Here is a 24,750-nt window from a genome sequence, read left to right on the forward strand (position 1 = left end):
TTCCGCGCCTCCCGGTCAGAAGCCACAAGGACTTCCCTCTCTGGGTACTTGGAATAGGCCGCAGCGCCCCCTTTCTCCTCCCAGCGAAAGCGCACTGTTGTGACGTGCGCTGAATGCAGACTCCGCCCCCCTCTTCCCGGAAGCGAACGCCGCCGGATCGCGAACGCTAGGCCGCGCCGCAAGAGGAGGAGGAGAAGGCCGCATGCACCTGCCGGAGGGAGCGAGAGGGGCCGGGAGACGTGCGCCATGCGAGATGGGGAGAGGTTGCCCAGACTTAGCGGCTGCCCCCATACGAAGGTCTTTAAGCCACTTGTAGGTACCCTGTATGTCCCAATTAGACCAGGGCCCCCACAGACCCCATACTTACATGCAAACTTCTCGAAGTACGGGACCCGTCCCGGTTACCATCCGCAGGACAGGAAACAGAACTGGGGAATAGCAGCTCCTATAGTCCTTATATGCAAACTGTTTCCAGTTCCTGTCCTGAGGAAGGAGGCGGTCTCTCCAAAGGTGCCATCATGGGCGATAGGGAGAAAAAAAAGTATAAAAGAGAAAATAATAAAGTAATAAATGTGAATAACACTTCAGATCTTTTTCTCCCTGTGATCAGTCAACTCCAGCCGTGTTGATTAGTAGGCATATTTAATGCACATATATTGATACAGTTTGATGATCTCTTACAAGCAGAGAAACATCTCCGCAGGAGAAAATCATACCCCAAAATAGATTACAGCTCTTTTATATGGCAACACTCTAAGTGTAAGTTTATTGACTAAGGAAACCCTGATGGATAATGGTGTATAACTTTATTACCAATCACAGGGTTCCTTTACACTTTCTTCCTCATTATAGAAAAAGCTTCTTATCCAACAAAAGCCTCATTATTTACCAAGGTCATTTGGATAGTTTTCCACCTTCTGGGTGCTGGCCAGGACTAGGACAGTGGTTAATAGAAATTAGATAAAACCATCCAACACCATCTAAAGTCAGGCATATACACAGAGAACATAGATATCAAAATATAATTTTACCAACAAAACACCACATCCATAAAAGTTGAAATCGCCCCCTTTTCCCATTTTTTCAGATAAAATAGTGTAAAGAAAAATATACATAAATATATGTGGTATTGCCACATGCAGAAATATTCAAACAAGTAAAATATAGTGTTAATTAAATGCCTCGGCGAATGGCGTGGACGTAAATACATTTTAAATTTAAGAATTGCAGATTTTTGGCCACTTCATATACCCCCGCATATACCAATTTTAGTCCAGGATACGAATCGGGCTTGAGGACAGGTCCCGCGGTACCTCACACAGGAACAGAGGTGCTGCCTTTCCCATGAATTGTGGTGAGCATAAGGACATCCCTCTTGTCCTTATACCGGACAAGCAACAGGTTTTCATGGGAAAAGGCACGGGACTCACTCTGGGGGAAAGGAGCATGTAGGGGATGGGGCGGAAAGGCCTCTTCTTCCTGACTGTCCCACAAGCGACCGTGGAACTGGTGGCGAGGGATGTGAAGAGAGGGATACTAGTATAAAAGATATCCACGTAAAGGTGGTAACTTATCTAGTAATGGGTGCAAAACGTCCCAAACTATTTCCTGCTAACAACCAGAATGGGGAAACATTCTGGTGGTTCAATACGGGAATCTCGTCCCTCATACACCATAAACTTGCAAGTGTACCCTGAGGTACTCTCGCAAAGTTTTTACATCTTCACGCCATACCATGCTCGCTTGGTTGGGATGTATTGCCGGAAGCTGAATCTCCCCTTAAAGCTGATGAGAGACTCATCAATAGCGACCTCCGCAACGGACATAGGCCTCCCAAAATTTGGCCCCGAAGGGATTGATGACCGGCCTGATTTTGACACTGGGTTTTTTAACAAGACCCATATGCAGCACGATGCCCCAAAATGTCCTCACTTCGGCTGCATTGACTGGGAACCACTCATTGGGCCTAGCTAAAAATGAGCCTGGGTTTGCAGTAACGAACTGTTGGGTGTACAGGTTCCTCTGGTCAACCATCAGATTGACAAAGTCTTCACTGAAAAAAAACCTGAAATAGTCCATTTCAGTGAACCCGATTATGTCAATCTAGATTCCTGAGTCGCCAACAAACTCCACAATCACGGGCTTGTGGTCCAGACAAGTTCGCCAGTACTGGGTACCATTAAACTTGGCTGGGGGGCTTGACTAATATGAGCACCAGGGGGATTCTCATGCTAGCATGGAGCACAGGGTCAGGGGCAGAGGAGGTTTGCGGCCTCGCATGGCGGTGTCTCCGCCGCCTTGGTGGCTCATCATCAGAAGATGATTAGGACAAGGAAATAAGGAAGGTGGGGTCTTCCTCGTCCTCTGTGGTGCTTTCAGAGTCGGAGGCAATTAAGGCATATGCCATTTCCCTACTCTAATGGGGGGTAAAGTGTATATATGTTGGGGGAAAACTTTATTGGTGTGTGTGTGTGTGTGTGTGTGTGCTACATGTGGTGCAAGACTTCCTACCCTAAACCGCCCTAACCTAACTAACCCGCCCTAAAAACAAAAATATAAAATAAAAACTAAACAAAAAAAGAAGACTTCTAGTGCAAAAAACCCTGCGCCAAAAAAAAAAAAAAAAACTTTACCTAATCAGTGGTTTGCACACTGATTAGCACGTGGTGGCGGCAGGGGGCGCAGAAGTAAGTGGGGGTGGTCTGGCCACTCAACCCAGAATAGTGGCTGGTGGCATGTACACATACCCCCTCACAAAAAACCTGAAAAATAAAATAAAAGATTAAAGAACGGAAAAAAAAAGCACCAGCCTGAACCCCAAAAAAACGCTGATCAGTGATAAATCATTGACAGGGGTGGGGCAGGCCACACACACAGGTACAGTCTGTCCACACAGCACAGGCCTGCTACTGGTGGCACGGACCGCCTATAGGTGTAAAAAATAAAACAACAAAAGACTTTAATCCTCGAAAAAGTGCCTTCACCACAAAAAAAAAAAAACACTGATCAGTACTACTGGACTGATCAGCGGCAGGTGGGCTTTAAACTAACGGTGGCGGGCCCGCCACATGTTTAGCAAAAAAAATAATTATTAAAAAAATTAATAATATCTGTGCCCCCCCAGAAAACGCAGGGGACAGACCGCAGCGACTCTTTAGGGCCGAGGTTACGCAGCTTAAGGTGCTGCGGATCTGCGGACCCCTACAGATATAGTACGCTGAAAGAAAGAAAAAAGAAAGGAAAAAAAAAGGTCTGTGCGCTCTAGGAAATGGTGGGCAGAATGGGCTCCTATACTGCAGTGATTGGTGCTGGGGGATAGCAACAGTGCCGCCCCCTAGTACTGTACAGATGATTGTTGGTGGTAGGGATCGACCGATATTGATTTTTTAGGGCCGCTACCGATAATCAGTGAACTTTGAGGAAGATAGCCGATAACTTATACTGATATTCCGGTATAAATTATCGGCTATTCACCCCGGCCCCGCAGAAGCCGCTGCAGATACATGATTTAAAGCGGGGCTTTAAATCAATCAACTGCAGTGGCTTCTGCGGGGCCAGAGACTGCCGCTGCCACCCGCTTCTCTCCCCCTCCCGGTCCTGAGTCCAACCACCAGCGGTGTCCCATTCCCTCCCCTATCCCCGGTTTTATAATTACCTGTTCCCGGGGTCCACGCTACTTCTGCCTCCGGAGGCGTCCTGAGCCGTCACTGTGCGCAATGACGTCGTGTTGAGGACGTTACTCGTCATTGCACAGCGCACAGCAATAGCGCAGGACGCCGCAGGAGCCAGAAGTAGCGCGGACCCCGTGCCTCGGGAACAGGTCATTGTAAAACCGGATGGGGGGGGGGGGGTAAGCGGCGGCCTGCGGTCTCTGGCCGGGGCATTATCGGCAAGGTAATTGCCTATACCTATAATGTCCAAAATCGTGAATATCGGTCAAACCGACAATCGGTCGATCCCTAGCTAGTGGTGTATATTACACCACTGATCATTATCATTATCCGGGTCATCCCCAGATGACCCGGAACCGCCGATATTGGGGATCCTCAGGGTCCCCCTCGGCACTCTGCCGGGATGCCTACTGAATCATTTCAGCAGGCATCCGGCTCTGATCGCCGCTTCACAAGCGGCAGGGAACGGAATCGCCGAAAATTTCTGCAGACACGTGGGGGTCTCAGGACCCCCCTGGGCGATATGTCGCGATGCCTGCTGAACGATATCAGCAGGCATCCCGGTCCGGTCCCCGCCCTGCGAATGGCGGGGACCGGAATTCCCATGGGCGTACCCATACGCCCTCAGTCCTTAACCCCTTAAGGACCAGGCCATTTTACACCTTAGGACCAGAGCATTTTTTGAACATCTGACCACTGTCACTTTAAACATTAATAACTCTGAGATGCTTTTACTTATCATTCTGATTCAGAGACCGTTTTTTCGTGACATATTCTACTTTATGTTATTGGTAAAATTTTGTCGATACTTGCATCGTTTCTTAGTGAAAAATTCCAAAATTTGATGAAAATTTTTAATTTGGATTTTTCTAACTTTGAAGCTCTCTGCTTGTAAGGAAAATGGATATTCCAAATAAAAAATTTTTTAATTCACATATACAATATGTCTACTTTGTGTTTGCATCATAAAATTGACATGTTTTTACTTTTGGAAGACACCAGAGGGCTTCAAATTTCAGCAGCAATTTTCCAATTTTTCGCAAAATTTTCAAACTCACTATTTTTCAGGGACCAGTTCAGGTTTGAAGTGGATTTGAAGGGTCTTCATATTAGAAATACCCCACAAATTACCCCATTATAAAAACTGCACCCCCCAAAGTATTCAAAATGTAATTCAGTCAGCGTTTTAACCCTTTAGGTGTTTCACAGGAATAGCAGCAAAGTGAAGGAGAAAATTCACAATCTTCATTTTTTACACTCGCATGTTCTTGTAGACCCAATTTTTTTTATTTTTACAAGGGGTAGAAGGAGAAAATTTATATTTGTAGCCCAATTTCTCTCGAGTAAGCACATACCTCATATGTCTATGTAAAGTGTTCGGCGGGAGCAGTAGAGGGGTCAGAAGCGAAGGAGCGACAAGGGGATTTTGGAGAGTACGTTTTTCTGAAATGTTTTTTGGGGGGCATGTTGCATTTAGGAAGCCCCTATGGTGCCAGAACAGCAAAAAAATCACCACATGGCATAACATTTTGGAAACTAGACCCCTTGGGGAACATAACAAGGGGTAAAGTGAACCTTAATACCCCACAGGTGTTTCATGACTTTTGCATATGTAAAAAAAAAAATGTTTTCTCACTAAAATGTGTTTCCCCCCAAATGTCACATTTTTACAAGGGTTAATAGCAGAAAATACCCCCCAAAATTTGTAACCCCATCTCTTCTGAGTATGGAGGTACTCCATAAGTTGACCTGAAGTGCACTACGGGCGAACTACAATGCTCAGAAGAGAAGGAGTCATATTTGGCTTTTGGAGAGCAAATTTTGCTCGGGGGGGCATGTCGCATTTAGGAAGCCCCTATGGTGCCAGGACAGCAAAAAAAAAAACACATGGCATACCATTTTGGAAACGAGACCCCTTGAGGAATGTAACAAGGGGTACAGTGAGCATTTACCCCCCACTGGTGTCTGTCAGATCTTTGGAACAGTGGTCTGTACAACATTTTAAATTTGCACAGCCCACTGTTCCAAAGATCTGTCAGAAACCAGTGGGGTGTAAATTCTCCCTGTACCCCTCATTACATTCCGTGAGGGGTGTAGTTTCAAAAATGGGGTCACATGTGTTTTTTTTTTTGTTTGTTTTTTTTGCGTTTGTCAAAACCGGTTTAACAATCAGCCACCCCTGTGCAAGTCACGTCAAATGTACATGGTACACTCTCCCTTCTGGGCCTTGTTGTGCGCCCCCAGAGCACTTTGCGCCCACATATGGGGTATCTCCGTAGTCGGGAGAAACTGCATTACAAATTTTGGGGGGCTTTTTCCTCCTTTTACCCCCTTGTCAAAATGAACAGTATAGGGCAACACCAGCGTGTTAGTGTAAAAAATAAATTTTTTTACACTAACATGCTGTTGTAGACCCCAACTTCACCTTTTCATAAGGGGTTAAAGGAGAAAAAGCCCCACAAAATTTGTTAGGCAATTTCTCCCGAGTACGGCGATACCCCATATGTGACCCTAAACTGTTGCCTTGAAATACGACAGGGCTCCAAAATGAGAGCGCCATGTGCATTTGAGGCCTAAATTAGGGATTTGCATAGGGGTGGACATAGGGGTATTCTACGCCAGTGATTCCCAAACAGGGCACCTCCAGCTGTTGCAAAACTCCCAGCATGCTTGGACAGTCAACGGCTGTCCGGCAATACTGGGAGTTGTTGTTTTGCAACAGCTGGAGGCTCCATTTTGGAAACAGTGGCGTACCAGACGTTTTTCATTTTTAATGGGGAGGGGGGCTGTGTAGGGGTATGTGTATATGTAGTGTTTTTTTACTTATTTTATTTTGTGGTAGTGTAGTGTTTTTAGGGTACAGTCACACGGGCAGGGGATTACAGCGAGTTTCCCGCTGCGAGTTTGAGCTGCCGCGCAAAATTTGCTGCATCGCAAACTTGCAGCCTGATACTCACTGTAAGCCGCCGGCCCATGTGAATGTACAGGGGGTGGGGGGGACCTCCAGCTGTTGCAAAACTACAACTCCCAGCATGCACAGTCTATCAGTGCATGCTGGTAGTTATAGTTTTATATAGCCAAAGACAAAGAGACCCACAATACTAATATTATTTCAAAAAGTATAACAATCTTTATTAGACAATAAAAAACAATTTTAAAAATTAGTAAAAGGCAGAGGATGACCTTACGCAGGAGACAACAAGTGCCAGTGGACCTGGTATGGGTAATGTAGGCATTCAGTCAAGAGCATACATAATATAAGGCTGGCGTAGCTGCATACTTATGATATCGTAACAATAGATATAATATCTAACATACATTGATGTAACATAGGGAGCAGCAATGCAATATAACAAACATAAATAGGAACCCAAGGTAGGTAATACCTAAAAAAGACTACCTGTCATATACCCAAAGGCCAGGAGCACCAAGCACCAACACCCCAACGCACGTTTCGCGTATGGGCTTCGTCAGGGGGCATGTCCTGATTCCCAATAGAGGTAAGTATATAAGGGCTAGCATGCCCAATCAGTATCCGCAGATCATGGTGATGGACACTCGTCAGGGCCAATGATGATCCAGCCGATCAGTAAAGGTCAGACCGGATAGGATAAGTACAAACCGCCCAATTATCTGTAAGCCGGAAAGAGGGGGCATCTCTTCTCATGAGCCGGAAGTCCGGCGCTAAAGAATGACGGCGCTTGTATTTCCGGCATCCCGTGGTGACGCACGAAGCGTCATCCATAGTAGGCAGGCCACACAAATATGGCGCCCGTCAGTGTGGGCATGGTTTCACAAAAATGGCCGTGCGATTAGTCGCGCGCATGCGCCCAGAGGGGAACGTAGGGGAGCCCATGCCATCACGCACGCGTCGGATAGCGGCGCACGCGTCGGATAGCGGCGCACGCGTCGGATAGCGGCGCACGCGTCGGATAGCGGCGCACGCGTGATAGGAATGGGCTCCACAAAGATGGCGCCGGAACGGTGAGCGGAGACAATGAGGCCATGAGTGGCGACACTGGGAAGAGACGCTCGGAGGACCAGACAACCCATACAGAATAGCTGCATACGTAATGATATAGAGGGGAAGGTTAGAAAGGTTTAACATATAAATAAATAAAGACAAGTAAGTAAGAAATAGGGGATGAAGATGAAGAGAAACCACCGCACGTGAGAAAGTGTGTGAAAAATAGGAAAATAAGTAAAAATACAATAAAAATACCTACCACCAAAGAATAAATGAACACCTATAATGGACATAAAAAAGAATAAATAAATAAACAACACAATTAGACATATAAAAAAGGGGGAGTGAATATAAAAAATATATAAAAACATAATATGAATAAATTAAGAGAAAGGGTGAATTTGTAAAAATATCAATATAGTGGGCTACATAAAAGGTGTGATAAAACGCACATGTACAGGTTTATTGAGATGTGGAGCCCATTCCTATCGCGCGTGCGCCGCTATCCGACGCGTGCGCGATGGCATGGGCTCCCCTACGTTCCCCTCTGGGCGCATGCACGCGACTAATCGCACGGCCATTTTTGTGAAGCCATGCCCACACTGACGGACGCCATATTTGTGTGGCCTGCCTACTATGGATGACGCTTCGTGCGTCACCACGGGATGCCGGAAATACAAGCGCCGTCATTCTTTAGCACCGGACTTCCGGCTCATGAGGAGAGATGCCCCCTCTTTCCGGCTTACTGATAATTGGGCAGTTTGTACTTATCCTATCCGGTCTGACCTTTACTGATCGGCTGGATCATCATTGGCCCTGACGAGTGTCCATCACCATGATCTGCGGATACTGATTGGGCATGCTAGCCCTTATATACTTACCTCTATTGGGAATCAGGACACGCCCCCTGACGAAGCCCATACGCGAAACGTGCGTTGGGGTGTTGGTGCTTGGTGCTCCTGGCCTTTGGGTATATGACAAGTAGTCTTTTTTAGGTATTACCTACCTTGGGTTCCTATTTATGTTTGTTCTATTGCATTGCTTCTCCCTATGTTACATCAATGTATGTTAGATATTATATCTATTGTTACGATATCATAAGTATGCAGCTACGCCAGCCTTATATTATGTATGCTCTTGACTGAATGCCTACATTACCCATACCAGGTCCACTGGCACTTGTTGTCTCCTGCGTAAGGTCATCCTCTGCCTTTTACAAATTTTTAAAATTGTTTTTTATTGTCTAATAAAGATTGTTATACTTTTTGAAATAATATTAGTATTGTGGGTCTCTTTGTCTTTGGCTAAATATTGGTACCCCCGGGACCTACATACGGCACGTATTGTTTTGCCGTTTCTGTTGTTTGGCTAAATAGTTATAGTTTTGCAACAGCTGGAGGCACACAGGTTAGGAAAGACTGAGTTAGGAAACAGACAATTTTCCCCAACCAGTGTGCCTCCAGTTGTTGTAAATCCACTACTCTCAAACATTCTCAGGCATGCTGGAAGTAGTAGTTCGGCAACATCTTTAGAGCCAGATGTTGCCGAACTACAACTCCCAGCATGCTTGGAGTTGTAGTTTTGCAACATCTGGAGGACTACAGTTTGCAGACCACTAATACAGTGGTTCCCAATCTGCTCCCTTCCAGATGTTGCAAAACTACAACTCCCAGTATGCCAAAACTGTCCAGGCATGCTGGGAGTTGTAGTTCTGCAACATCTGAAGGGCCAGATGTTACAGAACTACAACTCCCAGCATGCCTGGACAGTAAGGGCATGCTGAGGATGTGTAGTTTTGAAACATCTGGAAGGGCACAGTGGTCTCCAAACTGTGGACCTCCAGATGTTGCAAAACTGCAACTCCCAGCATGCCCACACGCCAAGAGCTGGCTGGGCATGCTGGGAATTGTAGTATACAGGGTCCCATTACAGCAATGCATGTCGCTTTTTGGCGACGTGCAATGCTGTAAAGGGCCCGACCGCGGCTGAAGAGGAACTCACCTGTCACCACCGCAGTCTTCATCGCCGGGATACTGGTCTTCAGGGACGAAGTAAGTACCGGGGCCGGGCCCCAGCACTCACCCGTCCCCCCGCCGCGTCCTCCGGTCATCCTCCCGTCCTCTCCGGACTTCCAGGGGCCGGGCAGGGCGGGAGGAAGTAACTGCCCCCCCCCCCCCCATGCGATTGGTCGGTTAGCTAACCGACGGATCGCAGGGGATAGGAGGAGGTGGCAGGCTTGCCACCTCGCTCCTATACTCCAGCATGGTCCTGGCTGTCTGTGACAACCGGGATCATGCAAAATTACCGGGCGGTTGGGTCCCAGAGACCCGATCAGCCTGGTATCGCCGCAGATCGCAATTTCCCTCGCGATTTGCGGCGATTTGCCTCGGCGTTTGCCCTGGATGCCTGCTGAAGTATTTCAGCAGGCATCCGCTTCCGATCTCTGCCCGGGGCGCAGCAGGGACCGGAAATACAACAGAACGTTCTCTAACGTCCTTGGGCATTAAAGCCCAGGTAGCGGGGACGTTCGAGAACGTCCTATGTCCTAAAGAAGTTAAGGACTTTGAAACAGGGGCGTATGGATATGCCCGGCGTCCTTAACCCCTTAAGGACACATGACGTTCTCATACGTCTCCATTTCCGAGTCCTTAAGGACACGACATATGAGAACGTCATGTGTTTTACCGGCCCCCCGCAACCATCTGGAGCGGAGCCGGTCCCCGATGCCTGCTGAAATCGTTCAGCAGGCATCGGGGCATATCGCCCAGGGGGGTCATTATGACCCCCCATGTCGGCGATGGCCGCAGATCGCTGGACAATTCAGTCCAGCGATCTGCGGCGGATTCCGGGTCAATCGGGTCTCCAGTGACCCGGTGACCCGGAATTATTGGCTGATCGGGGCCGCCAGAGCCAGCAGGGGTGAGGTGGCACTGGTGCCACCTCACGATCGCCCTGATTCGTCGGCCGGATTACCGGCCGACCAATCAGGGCGCCTGCTGCGGGTGTCACTCCCGCAACCCGCTCCGCCCCTCTTCCGGAGGACGTGAGCGGGTGCGGGACGTGCACCCCTGGTGCTGGGGACCCCGATCCCCGGCGCCCCTGTTGGGATCGGGGCCCCAGGAGCAGCGGCGGCGGCGGAGACGACGAGGGACTGACCTGTGCGGCTGGATCGTTGGAGGTGAGTGACAGCCTCCTGCTGTTGCTTAGCAACAGCTCCCAGCATGCAACAAGGGCATGCTGGGAGCTGTAGTTATGCAACAGCAGGAGGCAGACCACCACAACTCCCAGCATGCCCTTATGGGCATGCTGGGACTTGTAGTTTTGCAACAGCTGGAGGCACATTCTATGGAAAAGTGTACCTTCAGCTGTTGTGTAACTACAACTCCCAGCTTGCACAATCAGCTAAAGTGCATGCTGGGAGTTGTAGTGGTGCATCTGCTGGTTGCATAACTACAATCCCCAGCATCCCCAGCCAAAGTAGTATGCCTCCAGCTGTTGCATAACTACAACACCCAGCATGCCCTTCCGCTGTCAGTACATGCTGGGGGTTGTAGCTTTTGCAACAGCTGAAGGCACACTGGTTGCAAAACACTGAGTTTGTTACCAAACTCGGTGTTTCACAACCAGTGTGCCTCCAGCTGTTGCAAAACTACAACTCCCAGCATGCACTGATAGACCGTACATGCTGGGAGTTGTAGTTTTGCAACAGCTGGATGTTCCCCCCCAATGTGAACGTACAGGGTACACTCACATGGGCGGAGGATTACAGTAAGTATCCGGCTGCAAGTTTGAGCTGCGTCAAATTTTCTGCCGTAGCTCAAACTGCCAGCGAGAAACTACTGTGAACCCCCGCCCGTGCGACTGTACCCTAAAAACACTACACTAACACAAAATAAAAGAAAAAGAAAAAACACTACATATACACATACCCCTACACAGCCCCCCTCCCCAATAAAAATGATAAACGTCTGGTACGCCACTGTTTCCAAAACGGAGCCTCCAGCTGTTGCAAAACAACTACTCCCAGTATTGCCAGATAGCCACTGACTGTCCAGGCATGCTGGGAGTTTTACAACAGCTGGAGGCACCCTGTTTGGGAATCACTGGCGTAGAATACCCCTATGTCCACCCCTATGCAAGTCCCAAATTCAGGCCTCAAATGCGCATGGCGCTCTCACTTTGGAGCCCTGTCGTATTTCAAGGCAACAGTTTAGGGCCACATATGGGGTATCGCCGTACTCGCCGGGCTTCAAATTTTGGGGGGTATTTTCTGCTATTACCCTTTTAAAAAATGTAAAATTTTTGGGAAAACAAGCATTTTAGGTAAAAAAATATATATATTTTTTTACATATGCAAAAGTCGTGAAACACCTGTAGGGTATTAAGGTTCACATTACCCCTTGTTACGTTCCCCGAGGGGTCTAGTTTCCAAAATGGTATGCCATGTGTTTTTTTTTTTTGCTGTTCTGGCACCATAGGGGCTTCCTAAATGCGGCATGCCCCCAGAGCAAAATTTGCTTTCAAAAAGCCAAATGTGACTCCTTCTCTTCTGAGACCTGTAGTGCACCAGCAGAGCACTTTTCACCCCCATGCGAGGTGTTTTCTGTATCGGGAGAAATTGGGCTTCAAATTTTGGGGGGTATTTTCTGCTATTACCCTTTTTAAAAATGTAAAATTTTTGGGAAACCAAGCATTTTAGGTAAAATAAATATATATTTTTTTTTACATATGCAAAAGTCGTGAATCACCTGTAGGGTATTAAGGTTCACTTTACCCCTTGTTACGTTCCCTGAGGGGTCTAGTTTCCAAAATGGTATGCCATGTGTTTTTTTTTGCTGTCCTGGCACCATAGGGGCTTCCTAAATGCGGCATGCCCCCCAAAAATCATTTGTCGCTCCTTCCCTTCTGAGCCCTCTACTGCGCCCGCCGAACAATTAACATAGACATATGAGGTATGTGCTTACTCGAGAGAAATTGGGTTTCAAATACAAGTAAAAATTTTCTCCTTTTTATCCCTTGCAAAAATTCAAAAATTGGGTCTACAAGAACATGCGAGTGTAAAAAATGAAGATTTAGAATTTTCTCCTTCACTTTGCTGCTATTCCTGTGAAACACCTAAAGGGTTAATACACTTACTGAATGTTTTTTTGAATACTTTAGGGGGTGTAGTTTTTATAATGGGGTCTTTTATGGGGTATTTCTAATATGAAGACCCTTCAAATCCACTTCAAAACTGAACTGGTCCCTGAAAAATAGTGAGTTTGAAAATTTTGTGAAAAATTTCAAAATTGCTACTGAACTTTGAAGCCCTATGGTGTCTTCCAAAAGTAAAAACTCATAAATTTTATGATGCAAACATAAAGTAGACATATTGTATATGTGAACCCAAAAAAAATATATTTTGAATATCCATTTTCCTTACAAGCAGAGAGCTTCAAAGTTAGAAAAATGCTAAATTTTCATTTTTTTCATAAAATTTTGGGATTTTTCACCAAGAAAGGATGCAAGTTACCATAAAATTTTACCACTAAGTTAAAGTAGAATATGTCACGAAAAAACAATCTCGGAATCAGAATGATAACTAAAAGCATTTCAGAGTTATTAATGTTTAAAGTGACAGTGGTCAGAATTGCAAAAAAAGCTCCGGTCCTTAAGGTATAAAATGGCCTGGTCCTTAAGGGGTTAAGGGGTTAAACATATTAATTTTCGTGCATATAGTAATGATTTTTTACAGAAGTATGACAAAATCAAACCTATATCAGTAGGATATCATTTTAAAGGAAGCCCCAAAAGTTACAAAATGGCGTTTTCTTCAATTTTGTTGAACAATTATTTTTTTTCTGTTTCGCCGTCGATTTTTGGGTAAAATGACTGATGTCATTACAAAGTAGAATTGGTGGCGCAAAAAAATAAACCATCATATGGATGTTTAGGTGAACAATTGAAAGAATTGATTTTTTTTAAAAGGTAAGGAGAAAAAAAACGAAAGTGCAAAAACGGAAAAAAGTCCGTGCACAGGTGGGTCTTGATTCAATATCACTTAACTTGCACTTCAACACATTTCACTGATAACCTTTTTTGTTGTGGGGTGTTGTATCACATTGTGTTTGCGTTTTTTGTTTGGTTTCATTTTTCACTATTACCCCGGTTCATTATCTAATTTACATTAATTGCCTTCCTCCGGATTGCACTGCCTACTGTGCAGTGCGATACGGTGGTAATGAGATTGTGTATATACATATTAATTTCAGGGCATCATTGTTGACCTGTGTTAAACACTTTTGTCAAACTTTATATCTCCCCATATTTCTCACTATGTACTTACCTGTGTTGACCGCAGCTGGTATTGTCTCTTATTTGGTACCTCAACATTGTGATTATTGGCTGTGTTGTTTCCTAGTAGATTAATTATTTCTTCTCGTACTTTATGTATGATCACTTTACATTACTTGCATGTATGATGCTGTACATTTAATTGATCTGGTAGTTTTGATTAATTTTCCCATATGACCATAGCTGGATCTGTCATATTATGCCGGGTCTATGACTTCTGGAGTTCCGGGTGGAGCGTTTGCTGCGATGCGGTATTCCACTCGCAGGAGAGCACCCCAATGCACTATTCCCGTGGACATCTCGCTATGTCCGCATGTTGAGCGACAGCTCTGACATCAGTTGCTGGGTGGTCCTCCCAGCTGCAGTGCGACTGCGGTCATCTCGTGATGCCCTTGATTTTGCGCACTGTGGCTGTGTTTCGTTACTTGGCGGCCTTTTGGTATATTCTGTGTTTACTAAAAGAGCAGTTGTCTCGCGATACCCATGAGTTGCGGACATCCCGTAGTACCGGTGTTTTTGCTATGGAGCCCAGCCAGATGACATGGTATGACTCCTTATTCAGGATTGGCCGCATCTAAACATAAATAGAAGCCAGACACCCACATTGATTACGCCCCAGAAGAAGCCTTCAGTTGTGAAACGTCTGGTGACGGAGGTCTGGTGTTCCTCTCTATCTGGTCCACTTGGTAAATAATATTTTTGTATACTTAGTTGGCTCTTTGTACTTGGTACTTGATTACTATATACCTGCGGGAACCACTAGTACATACTTATTGATTGTTATTTTGGTGTTTTTACTTTTCCCATATTCACTTTATCCATTATCTGGGATATCTTTATGTGTTTTTTTCCTCCTTGACTTCTTATAGCCATACCGCTTTCAGTTCTCCAGCTACAGACCTATATGAGGCTTGTTTAAAGTGCCACTAATTGTACTTTGTAATGACATCACTCATTTTACCCCAAAATGTAAGTGAAAAAAATAATAATTTTGGGGAGAAATTGAGGTATTCTACACAGTGCACTTTTCAGTGAAAATTATAATTTTTATTCTGCAGGTCTATACGATTACAGCAATACCTTATTTATATAGGTTTTATTTTTCATTTTTATGTATACTGAGCTATATGAAGGCTTTTTTTCCAGTGATCTGTAGTTTTTATCAGGACCATTTTTGTTTTAATGGGACTTTATGATCACTTTTTTAAATTTTTTTCTGGTATATGAAGTAGCCAAAAATTTGCGATCCTGGTATTTTATTTTTTTACGACATTGACCATGTGGTTTCACTGAGTGAGTCTCACTGTTGCTCCTCCATAGGAGGCTATGATTCTGACGGCAGAACGGGGATGCGGGCAGCGGGGCGGCAACTGCAGGTGAGCAACTACGGGGGGAGGGGAGCTGCTGCTGCTTACAAGGGGGGGCTGCTGCTGCTATTTACAAGGGGGAACTGTCTACAAGGTGGGGCTGCTGCTATTTACAAGGGGGGGGGCTGCTACTGTTTACAAGGGGGCACTGCTGTTATTTACAAGGGGGCACTGTCTACTGTCTAGGCTCATACTACAGCAGCCGCCTCCATTGTACACAACAAGGAACCTACATATCATACAGTAAGCAGTGCCAGAAACCGCGTCACCCTGCTGTGATATTCCCTTTAATATAAAAGTACTTGTAATCGGAGAGTACTAGAATTAAAGTATCGGTACTCGTACTCGGTCTTAAAAAAAAAAAATGGTATCGGGACATCCCTAATATATATATATATATATATATATATATATATATATATATATATATACACACACATACACATATACACACATATATATATATATATATATATATATATATATATATATATATTATATTATATTATATTATATATTATATTATATATTATATATTATATTATATATATATATATATATATATATATATATATATATATATATATATATATATATATATATATATAGCATAGAACAAAAGGGATGACCGCAGCACTCCATAAGGTGAAAGGAAAAAGTGTCTTTATTCCATGAACAAAACTTGGTGCAACGTTTCGGTGTCCTCAACACCATTCTCATGGCTTGAGAATGGTGTTGTGAGGACACCGAAACTTCGCACCAAGTTTTGTTCATGGAATAAAGACACTTTTTCCTTTCACCTTATGGAGTGCTGCGGTCATCCCTTTTGTTCTATGCTGTGAATTTGGACCCAGGACCAGGCTCCCAGTGACCGACGCGCACCCCTACTATTTTTCTAATTTTTTATTGAGGTGCTGCTCTACTTTTTACATATATATATATATATATATATATATCACAAAAGACGACGTCCGGCACTCAGGGAATTGCAGGTAAATCTTGTAGATGGCTTTATTCAGAACGCAATAGGCAGGACAAATTCTGACGCGTTTCGCACGCTCAGGTGCTTAGTCGTAGATAGACACACATTCAAAAGTACGTGTTAAAATACACATGAGTTTGGTCACATGACTACATGAGTCTTAACCCCTTCCCGCTATTGGACGTATGCATACGTCCAGGCGAACTACACGTTCCCGCAAATGGACGTATGCATACGTCCAAGCGATCTCCTGCTCTGCCGCGGGCAGCGCAGGAGATCGCGGGTGGGACTCAGCTGTCAATCACAGCCGGAGTCCCACCGCAGCTGCCGGGGCCGCGATCGCGCAGGTCCCGGCAGCATTAACCCAATAGATGCCGTGATCAGTTCTGATCACGGCATCTATGGTGTTTGCAGGGGGAGCCCTCTCCCCCTGCCCACCAACGGCGGCGCAGCAATAAAATAAGGGGGATCGAGGGTGTCCAAGACACCCTCGATCCCCCTTGAAGAGATAGGAGTGAGGTGGCAGGGGTGCCACCCCTCCTAACCCTGCTATTGATCGGCGGAGCGACCGACCGACCAATAGCAGACTGGGGACGGGGGGTTAAAGTTCGGTTCCCCCCCCCCCCCCCCCGCTATGCCCACCCATCGGTGTCCGGGCACAGCGGGGGGAACCGTGCAGTAGCGGCGGTCACTTACCCTGCGGCGGAGCTCCAGATGACGGCGGTGGCTGTGATCATGGCGGCGGTGGAGGCGAGTATGGCGCCGCGTGTCCGGGAGTCTGTTGCCTAGCAACATCTGCAGGGCGACAGTTTAGAGAGTGGTCTCTAAACTGTGGCCCTCCAGATGTTGCAAAACTACAACTCCCACCATGCCTTGACAGCTGTTTGCTGTGTTGGCATGCTGGGAGTTGTAGTTTTGCAAGATTTAGAGGGGTTCAGGCTAGAGATCACTGACAGTGGTCTCTAAACTGTAGCCCTCCAGATGTTACAAAACTACAACTCCCAGCATGCCCAGACAGCAGTTTGCTGTCTTAGCATGCTGAGATTTGTAGTTTTGCAACATCTGGAGGGCCACAGTTTAGAGACCACTGTCAGTGATCTCTAGCCTGAACCCCTCTAAATCTTGCAAAACTACAACTCCCAGCATTCAGGAACAGCAAATGGCTGTCTCGGCATGCTGGAAGTTGTACTTGCGTGCCTCCAGCTGTTGCATAACTACATCTCCCAGCATTCCCTTTGGTAATCAGTACATGCTGAGAGTTGTAGTTCTGCAACAGCTGGAGGCACACTGGTTGGGAAATACAGAGTTAGGTAATAGGTTCTATTACCTAACTCAGTATTTTCCAACCAGTGTGCCTCCAGCTGTTGCAGAACTACAACTCCCAGCATGCACGTTCTGTCAGTGCATGCTGGGAGTTGTAGTTTTGCCCCCTCCCATGTGAATGTACAGGTTACATTCACACTGGCGGCGGATTACAGTGAGTTCCCTGCTTCAAGTTTGAGCTGCAGCAGCCGCTGCTCAAACTCCTAGCGGGAGACTCAGTGTAATCCGCCGTCAGTGTGAATGTAACCTAAAAACACTACACTACACTAACATAAAATAAAGAGTAAAATACTACATATACACACATACACTGCCCCCCCCCTACCACCCCCCCTTCCCCCCCCAATAAAAATGAAAAACGTATCCTACAGCAGTGTTTCCAAAACGGAGCCTCCAGCTGTTGCAAAACAAAAACTCCCAGCATTTCCGGACACAGCCATTGACTGTCCAAGCATGCTGGGAGTTTAGCAACAGCTGGAGGCACCCTGTTTGGGAATCACTGGTGTAGAATACCCCTATGTCCACCCCTATGCAAATCCCTAATTTAGGACTCAAATGCGCATGGCACTCTCCATTTGGAGCCCTGTCGTATTTCAAGGCAACAGTTTAGGGCCACATATGGGGTATCGCCGTACTCGGGAGAAATTGCCTAACAAATTTTGGGGGGCTTTTTCTCCTTTTACCGGTTATGAAAAGGTAAAGTTGGGGTCTACACCAGCATGTTAGTGTAAAAAAAAACATTTTTGTACACTAACATACTGGTGTTGCCCCATACTTTAAAATTTCACAAGCGGTAAAAGAAAAAAAGCCTCCAAAATTTGTAACACAATTTCTCCTGAGTACGGAGATACCCCATATGTGGGCGCAAAGTGTTCTGGGGACGCACAACAAGGCTCAGAAGGGAGAGTGCACCATGTAAATTTGAGGTCTAAATTGGTGATTTGCACAGGGGTGGCTGATTTTACAGCGGTTCTGACATAAGTGCAAAACAATAAATACCCACATGTGACCCCATTTTGGAAACTACACCCCTCACGGAATGTAATAAGGGGTACAGTGAGCATTTACACCCCACAGGTGTTTGACAGATCTTTGAAACAGGGGTCTGTGAAAATGAAAAATAAAATTTTTAATTTGCACAGCCCACTCTTCCAAAGATCCGTCAAATGCCAGTGGGGTGTAAATTCTCCCTGCACCCCTTATTACCTTCCGTGAGGGGTGTAGTTTTAAAAATGGGGTCACATGTGGGGGGGTCCACTGTTCTGGCACCACGGGGGGCTTTGGAAATGCACATGGTCAAATTCTCTCTCCAAAAGCTCAATGATGTTCCTTCTCTTCTGAGCATTGTAGTTCGCCCCCAGTGCACTTCACGTCCACTTATGGGGTATTTCCATAGTCAGAAGAGATGGGGTTACAAATTTGGGGGAAAACAAGCATTTTAGTGTAAAAAAAAAATTTTTTTTTTACATATGCAAAAGTCGTGAAACACCTGTGGGGTATTAAGGTTCACTTTACCACTTGTTACGTTCCCCAAGGGATCTAGTTTCCAAAATGGTATGCCATGTGGTTTTTTTTTTCCAGTCCTGGCACCATAGGGGCTTCCTAAATGCGGCATGCCTCCAGAGCAAAATTTGCTTCCAAAAAGCCAAACGTGACTCCTTCTCTTCTGAGACCTGTAGTGCGCCAGCAGAACACTTTTCATCCCCATATTGGGTGTTTTCTGAATCGGGAGAAATTGGTCTTCAAATTTTGGGGAGTATTTTCTGCTATTACCTTTTTTTAAAATGTAAAAATTTTTGCTAAACCAAGCATTTTTGGTAAAAAAAAATATATATTTTTTTTTTTTACATATGCAAAAGTCGTGAAACACCTGTGGGGTATTAAGGTTCACTTTATCCCTTGTTACATTCCTCAAGGGGTCTAGTTTCCAAAATGGTATGCCATGTGTTTTTTTTTTTTTTTTGCTGTCCTGGCACCATAGGGGCTTCCTAAATGCGACATGCCCCCGAGCAAAATTTGCTCTCAAAAAGCCAAATATGACTCCTTCTCTTCTGAGCATTGTAGTTCGCCCGTAGTGCACTTCAGGTCAACTTATGGGGTACCTCCATACTCAGAAGAGATGGGGTTACACATTTTGGGGGGTATTTTTTGTTATTAACCCTTGCACAAATGTGAAATTTGGGGGGAAACACACATTTTAGTGAAAAAAAAATGTCTTTTTTTTTTTACATATGCAAAAGTCATGAAACACCTGTGGGGTATTAAGGCTCACTTAATTCCTTGTTACGTTCCTCAAGGGGTCTAGTTTCCAAAATGGTATGCCATGTGTTTTTGCTGTTTTGGCACCATAGGGGCTTCCTAAATACAACATGCCCCCCAAAAACCATTTCAGAAAAACGTACTCTCCAAAATCCCCTTGTCGCTCCTTTGCTTCTGAGCCCTCTACTGCGCCCGCCGAACAATTTACATAGACATATGAGGTATGTGCTTACTCAAGAGAAATTGGGCTACAAATTCAAGTATAAATTTTATCCTTTTACCCCTTGTAAAAATTCAAAAATTGGGTCTACAAGAACATGCAAGTGTAAAAAATGAAGATTTTGAATTTTCTCCTTCACTTTGCTGCTTTTCCTGTGAAACACCTAAAGGGTTAAAACACTTAATGAATGTCATTTTGAATACTTTGGGGGGTGCAGTTTTTGTAATGGGGTCATTTATGGGGGTATTTCTAATATGAAGACCCTTCAAATCCACTTCAAACCTGAACTGGTCCATGAAAAATAGCGAGTTTTCAAAATTTTGTGAAAAATTGTAAAATTGCTGCTGAACTTTGAAGCCCTCTGATGTCTTCCAATAGTAAAAACATGTCAATTTTATGATGAAAATATAAAGTAGACATATTGTATATGTGAATCCAAAAAAAAATTTTTTGGAATATCCATTTTCCTTACAAGCAGAGAGCTTCAAAGTTAGAAAAATGCAAAATTTTCAATTTTTTCATCAAATTTGGGGATTTTTCACCAAGAAAGGATGCAAGTTACCACAAAAATTTACCACTATGTTAAAGTAGAATATGTCACGAAAAAACTATCTGGGAATCAGATTGATAAGTCAAAGCATTCCAGAGTTATTAATGTTTAAAGTGACAGTGGTCAGATGTGCAAAAAAGGGCTGCGTCCTAGAGGTGAAAATGGGCTGTGTCCTTAAGGGGTTAATTAAAACAGTTAATTACAAAACATGGAACTGGGAATCCCTGTTATATCTAGGGGAGAGTTCACACATGGGCGCATGTGTTGCGATAGTTTTGGTTCTTCACCAGACTAATTTCTCTCCACAACTTTATCTATGTTTATACATATATTTATAAAGTAGATACTTTGGACTGGTAGTTTAAGGAATGGTACAATCTATTCACTATATGACTTAAACGCATGACATGTACCTCCACGTGTGAACTCTTTCCTATGATGAAATAATCAAACTCCAGATATATATATGTTTTATGTGACGAAAAATGTTCAAAAGTGAGAAACACCAGAACCACAGGATAAATAAACTTATATATAATATTTATATATATATCGTTCAGCCGATGCATAGAAATAATACAAACAGATTTAGAGACACAAATAGCACTTACCGACAAACAAAAACATACATACATACATACATACAGAAGAAAAGAAGTGTCTTTTAAGGGGGGCTGCAAGCAGTTTTTGAGGGCTCAAAACACAGAACAGGGAAAACATACCTTAGGTTATGGTTAGAGATGAGCGAACTTCCAGTAATTCGATTAGTCTTGGACTTCTCGGCTCGGCAGTTGCTGACTTTAGGCTGCATAAATTAGTTCAGCTTTCAGGTGCTCCGGTGGGCTGGAAAAGGTGGATACAGTCCTAGGAGAGAGTCTCCAGCCCACCGGAGCACCTGAAAGCTGAACTAATTTATGCAGGCTAAAGTCAGCAACTGCCGAGCTGCGAGGTTCCTGACGAATTGAATTACTTTAAGTTCGCTCATCTCTAGTTATGGTCTATCAGGTCGCATGTGCATATATTTCTAATCTATGCCATCTATATATCATTTCTAGTAGCTATACTTATATTTTGGTATGGCTCTCTTCCTCTCCACAGTAATTGCTATAAATAAGAATAAACCACTAGATGTTCATCACTATTTTTAATTGTAGAATCTACATTGTCACAAAGGTATGGGTAATGTTATTCGCCATGTCATACTCAAAAATCCCATGACAAAATTCCTATAGAAAAGGTACAGAGAAGTTTGGATCCAGCGCATCCTCCCCCAATTAAAGGGGTATTCCAGACCAAACCTTTTATATATATCAACTGGCTCCGGAAAGGTAAACAGATTTGTAAATTACTTCTATTAAAAAATCTTAATCCTTCCAATAGTTATTAGCTTCTGAAGTTGAGTTGTTGTTTTCTGTCTAACTGCTCTCTGATGACTCACGTCCCGGGAGCTGTGCAGTTCCTATGGGGATATTCTCCCATCATGCACAGCTCCCGGGACGTGACATCATCATTGAGCAGTTAGAAAATTTCAGAAGCTAATAACTATTGGAAGGATTAAGATTTTTTAATAGAAGTCATTTACAAATCTGTTTAACTTTCCGGAGCCAGTTGATATATATAAAAAAGGTTTTGCCTGGAATACCCCTTTAAAGAATCCTTATAAAATGGTAAGCCAAGGATCCCCTAAAAAAAAGGTGGGTAATGTAAACATTTTGACTGTATGGCTGGGTTCCAATTTACACAAACAATATTACTATAGACATGTAGTGGTTACATGTTTTCTAAAAATCATAATATTTTGGCTGTTTCTCTGCTAAGGTCTATATGCTTCCTGCCTACCAGGCACTAGTCTTTCAGAATTGTTTACTTCAAGCTGTCTCCTCCTTCTTTAATGTGAGCTTCATAGACCATTATGAAGTATTCTAACAGATGCTGAGGAGAATAAATTGCATTCCTACTCTTTGTGGTCTGTGGTTCCAAAACATGTACAATCTTAAGAGTTGATAAGCCACACTAAATTTTCATCCCACTGATATAAAACATTCAATTCACAGTGAATCTGAAAGGAAATACAATGAAAGTTGGAAAATACAGGGCTATTTACCAGTATCCAGTCTTTCAGTAGATCTTATAACCTGTCACAACTTGCTTCTGAAAGGAGGATCACTGTAGGGCCTAACTGAAAATATGTTAAGGATGTAGCCAGAAGGGACTACAAATGCTGACATCTCACAGCCAATAGTAAGACATTAGAGAAAGGTGCAAATACAATTCCACACGGCAACACACACACTGGCATGTAAAGAAACATTTATAGGGCATGCCTGGGTCTCTAACTAAAAACTAGAGAAAATACTTAGTTAAAAAATGTAAAAAACTTACAAGTCAGTGAATTTCTCCAGTGAAAAGTCAGGCGTAAACACATCTAGTAGGCCAATAACCTGCAAGAGATTGGTACATGTAAACAAGTGTGTTTGCCTAAGCACTTATGTAACATTAGGGCAACTTACAATGACAAAAATAGTGAAAAAAAGCAATATATTCAAACAAAAATGTGCTTTAATTTGTATACTTAGAGCAAATGCAAAAAATAAATAAAAAAAAAAAAATTAGGAGCGACCATAAATTTTCATTTGGGTGTTCGCAAAAACAAAAGTCTTTAAAAGGTAATCTCAGGTCATCAGTGTCACCCGCACAAAGCTGCAGAAAGGCTGGGTCACTGATTATAATACACAGTCCCTGATCTGTGGTCCCACTCTTCCGTTAACTTCTTTATCGGGCAGCAGGCTTTGAGCACAGTGGGGTTCCAAGAGCATGCTGACATCATTGCTGCTTCTTCACACAACCTGGCTGCAAGCAGGCTTAGGGAAGCAGCAATTGTAACGTCAACATGCTCCTGGAGCACCCCTCATGCACCAAGCCTGCGCGCCAGGGTCACAAGCACTACCAAGCCTGTACCAACAGGATAGTGCGGGTGACCCTGATGGCAGATTCCCTTTAACCCGTCTCATTCTGGGGACCTGCTATAATTTTATTCATAGATGTCATACTATAGTCAACAAAACCAATAATGTAAATCAAGAACTAAAGATCTAGTTGAGCCTTTGGGAAAAAAAGTGTGTAAAGGTGCTGATCACTTAATGGGAAAATAACAGATAAGTTTCTGTCACAAATTTACTTTTGACATTTACTTTTTAGGTTTAGGAGGAAAAAGAATAACAGTAAAAAAGAAAGCAACAGGTAGAGAAAAGCATATCATTACACAGCATTAGGCAGCATCCCCCTTTCCCAAGGCTTTGTGCCATGGGGTAAAATATGCTGCAGATGTGCCGATGTCAGTCACAGAGGGACTGCAGAGCAAGCTACCTGTAGCCAGGTAGCTCTGTGTGGCTGCTTGTAGCAGAGGATTTCTACAGCAGGAAATTAGCCAATAATGAGCAGACACAAAGAGCTACCAAGCTGCAGCCAGGAGCTTGCTCTGCAGTAACTCTGTGACGGCCATTGGTGCACCCAGTGTCACCCTGCCTTTAAAAGGGAATCTCCCTGCTGACATTGTTAGATAGCTGTTAGGACAAGATGACACATGGTACTTTTCATATATCTGGCTGTGCTTTCAGTATATTAAAATGCTTTCGAGTCCCTGGTGCCAAGTGTCAAAGTGGCATTCCCAAGCCCCTGAAAAGACAAAGTGTGGTACAGTGTTAGCCTTTGTCAAAGACAAATTTCTTGCAGTCATTATACCAAAAAGTATATGTGCAAGACTGCAATTTCATCTCTCTCTCTGAGAGCAATACATTTTTTTTTGACTGGCTAACACTAACAAAACATTGTCTTTTCAACTAAATGGAGGATAACAGAATGTACTATAGATGTAGCCATTAAAAAGTTATCTTATCTGCAAGACTACCATTTCCTCTCATCTCCTCCCTCCCCAGATTCACTGACAGTCAGCTGGAATCCCAGCCCTGTTTCCAAATCTCACTCCTGACCTCAATTCGTATGCAGAGTGCAGTAATGAGGTTTGAAAACAGGGCTTGGAGTTGAATGCTGAGCCGTGACTGTCAATCAAGCAGGAGCA

At 44.1% G+C, this 24,750-nt stretch overlaps 1 protein-coding gene across 1 annotated transcript in view; it reads right to left on the reverse strand.

Annotated features, from left to right (window-relative positions):
• The window catches only part of MAPK12 (mitogen-activated protein kinase 12), a 183,800-nt gene that overhangs the window by 115,183 nt on the left and 43,867 nt on the right, over positions 1-24,750 (reverse strand). Inside the window, exon 3 of the mRNA XM_056573755.1 lies at positions 23,055-23,113. Coding sequence (XP_056429730.1) covers positions 23,055-23,113 — 59 coding nt within the window. The remainder of the gene's footprint in view (positions 1-23,054; positions 23,114-24,750) is intronic.

This window comes from Hyla sarda, chromosome 4 (genome assembly GCF_029499605.1).
Source record: "Hyla sarda isolate aHylSar1 chromosome 4, aHylSar1.hap1, whole genome shotgun sequence".
NCBI lineage: Eukaryota > Metazoa > Chordata > Amphibia > Anura > Hylidae > Hyla > Hyla sarda.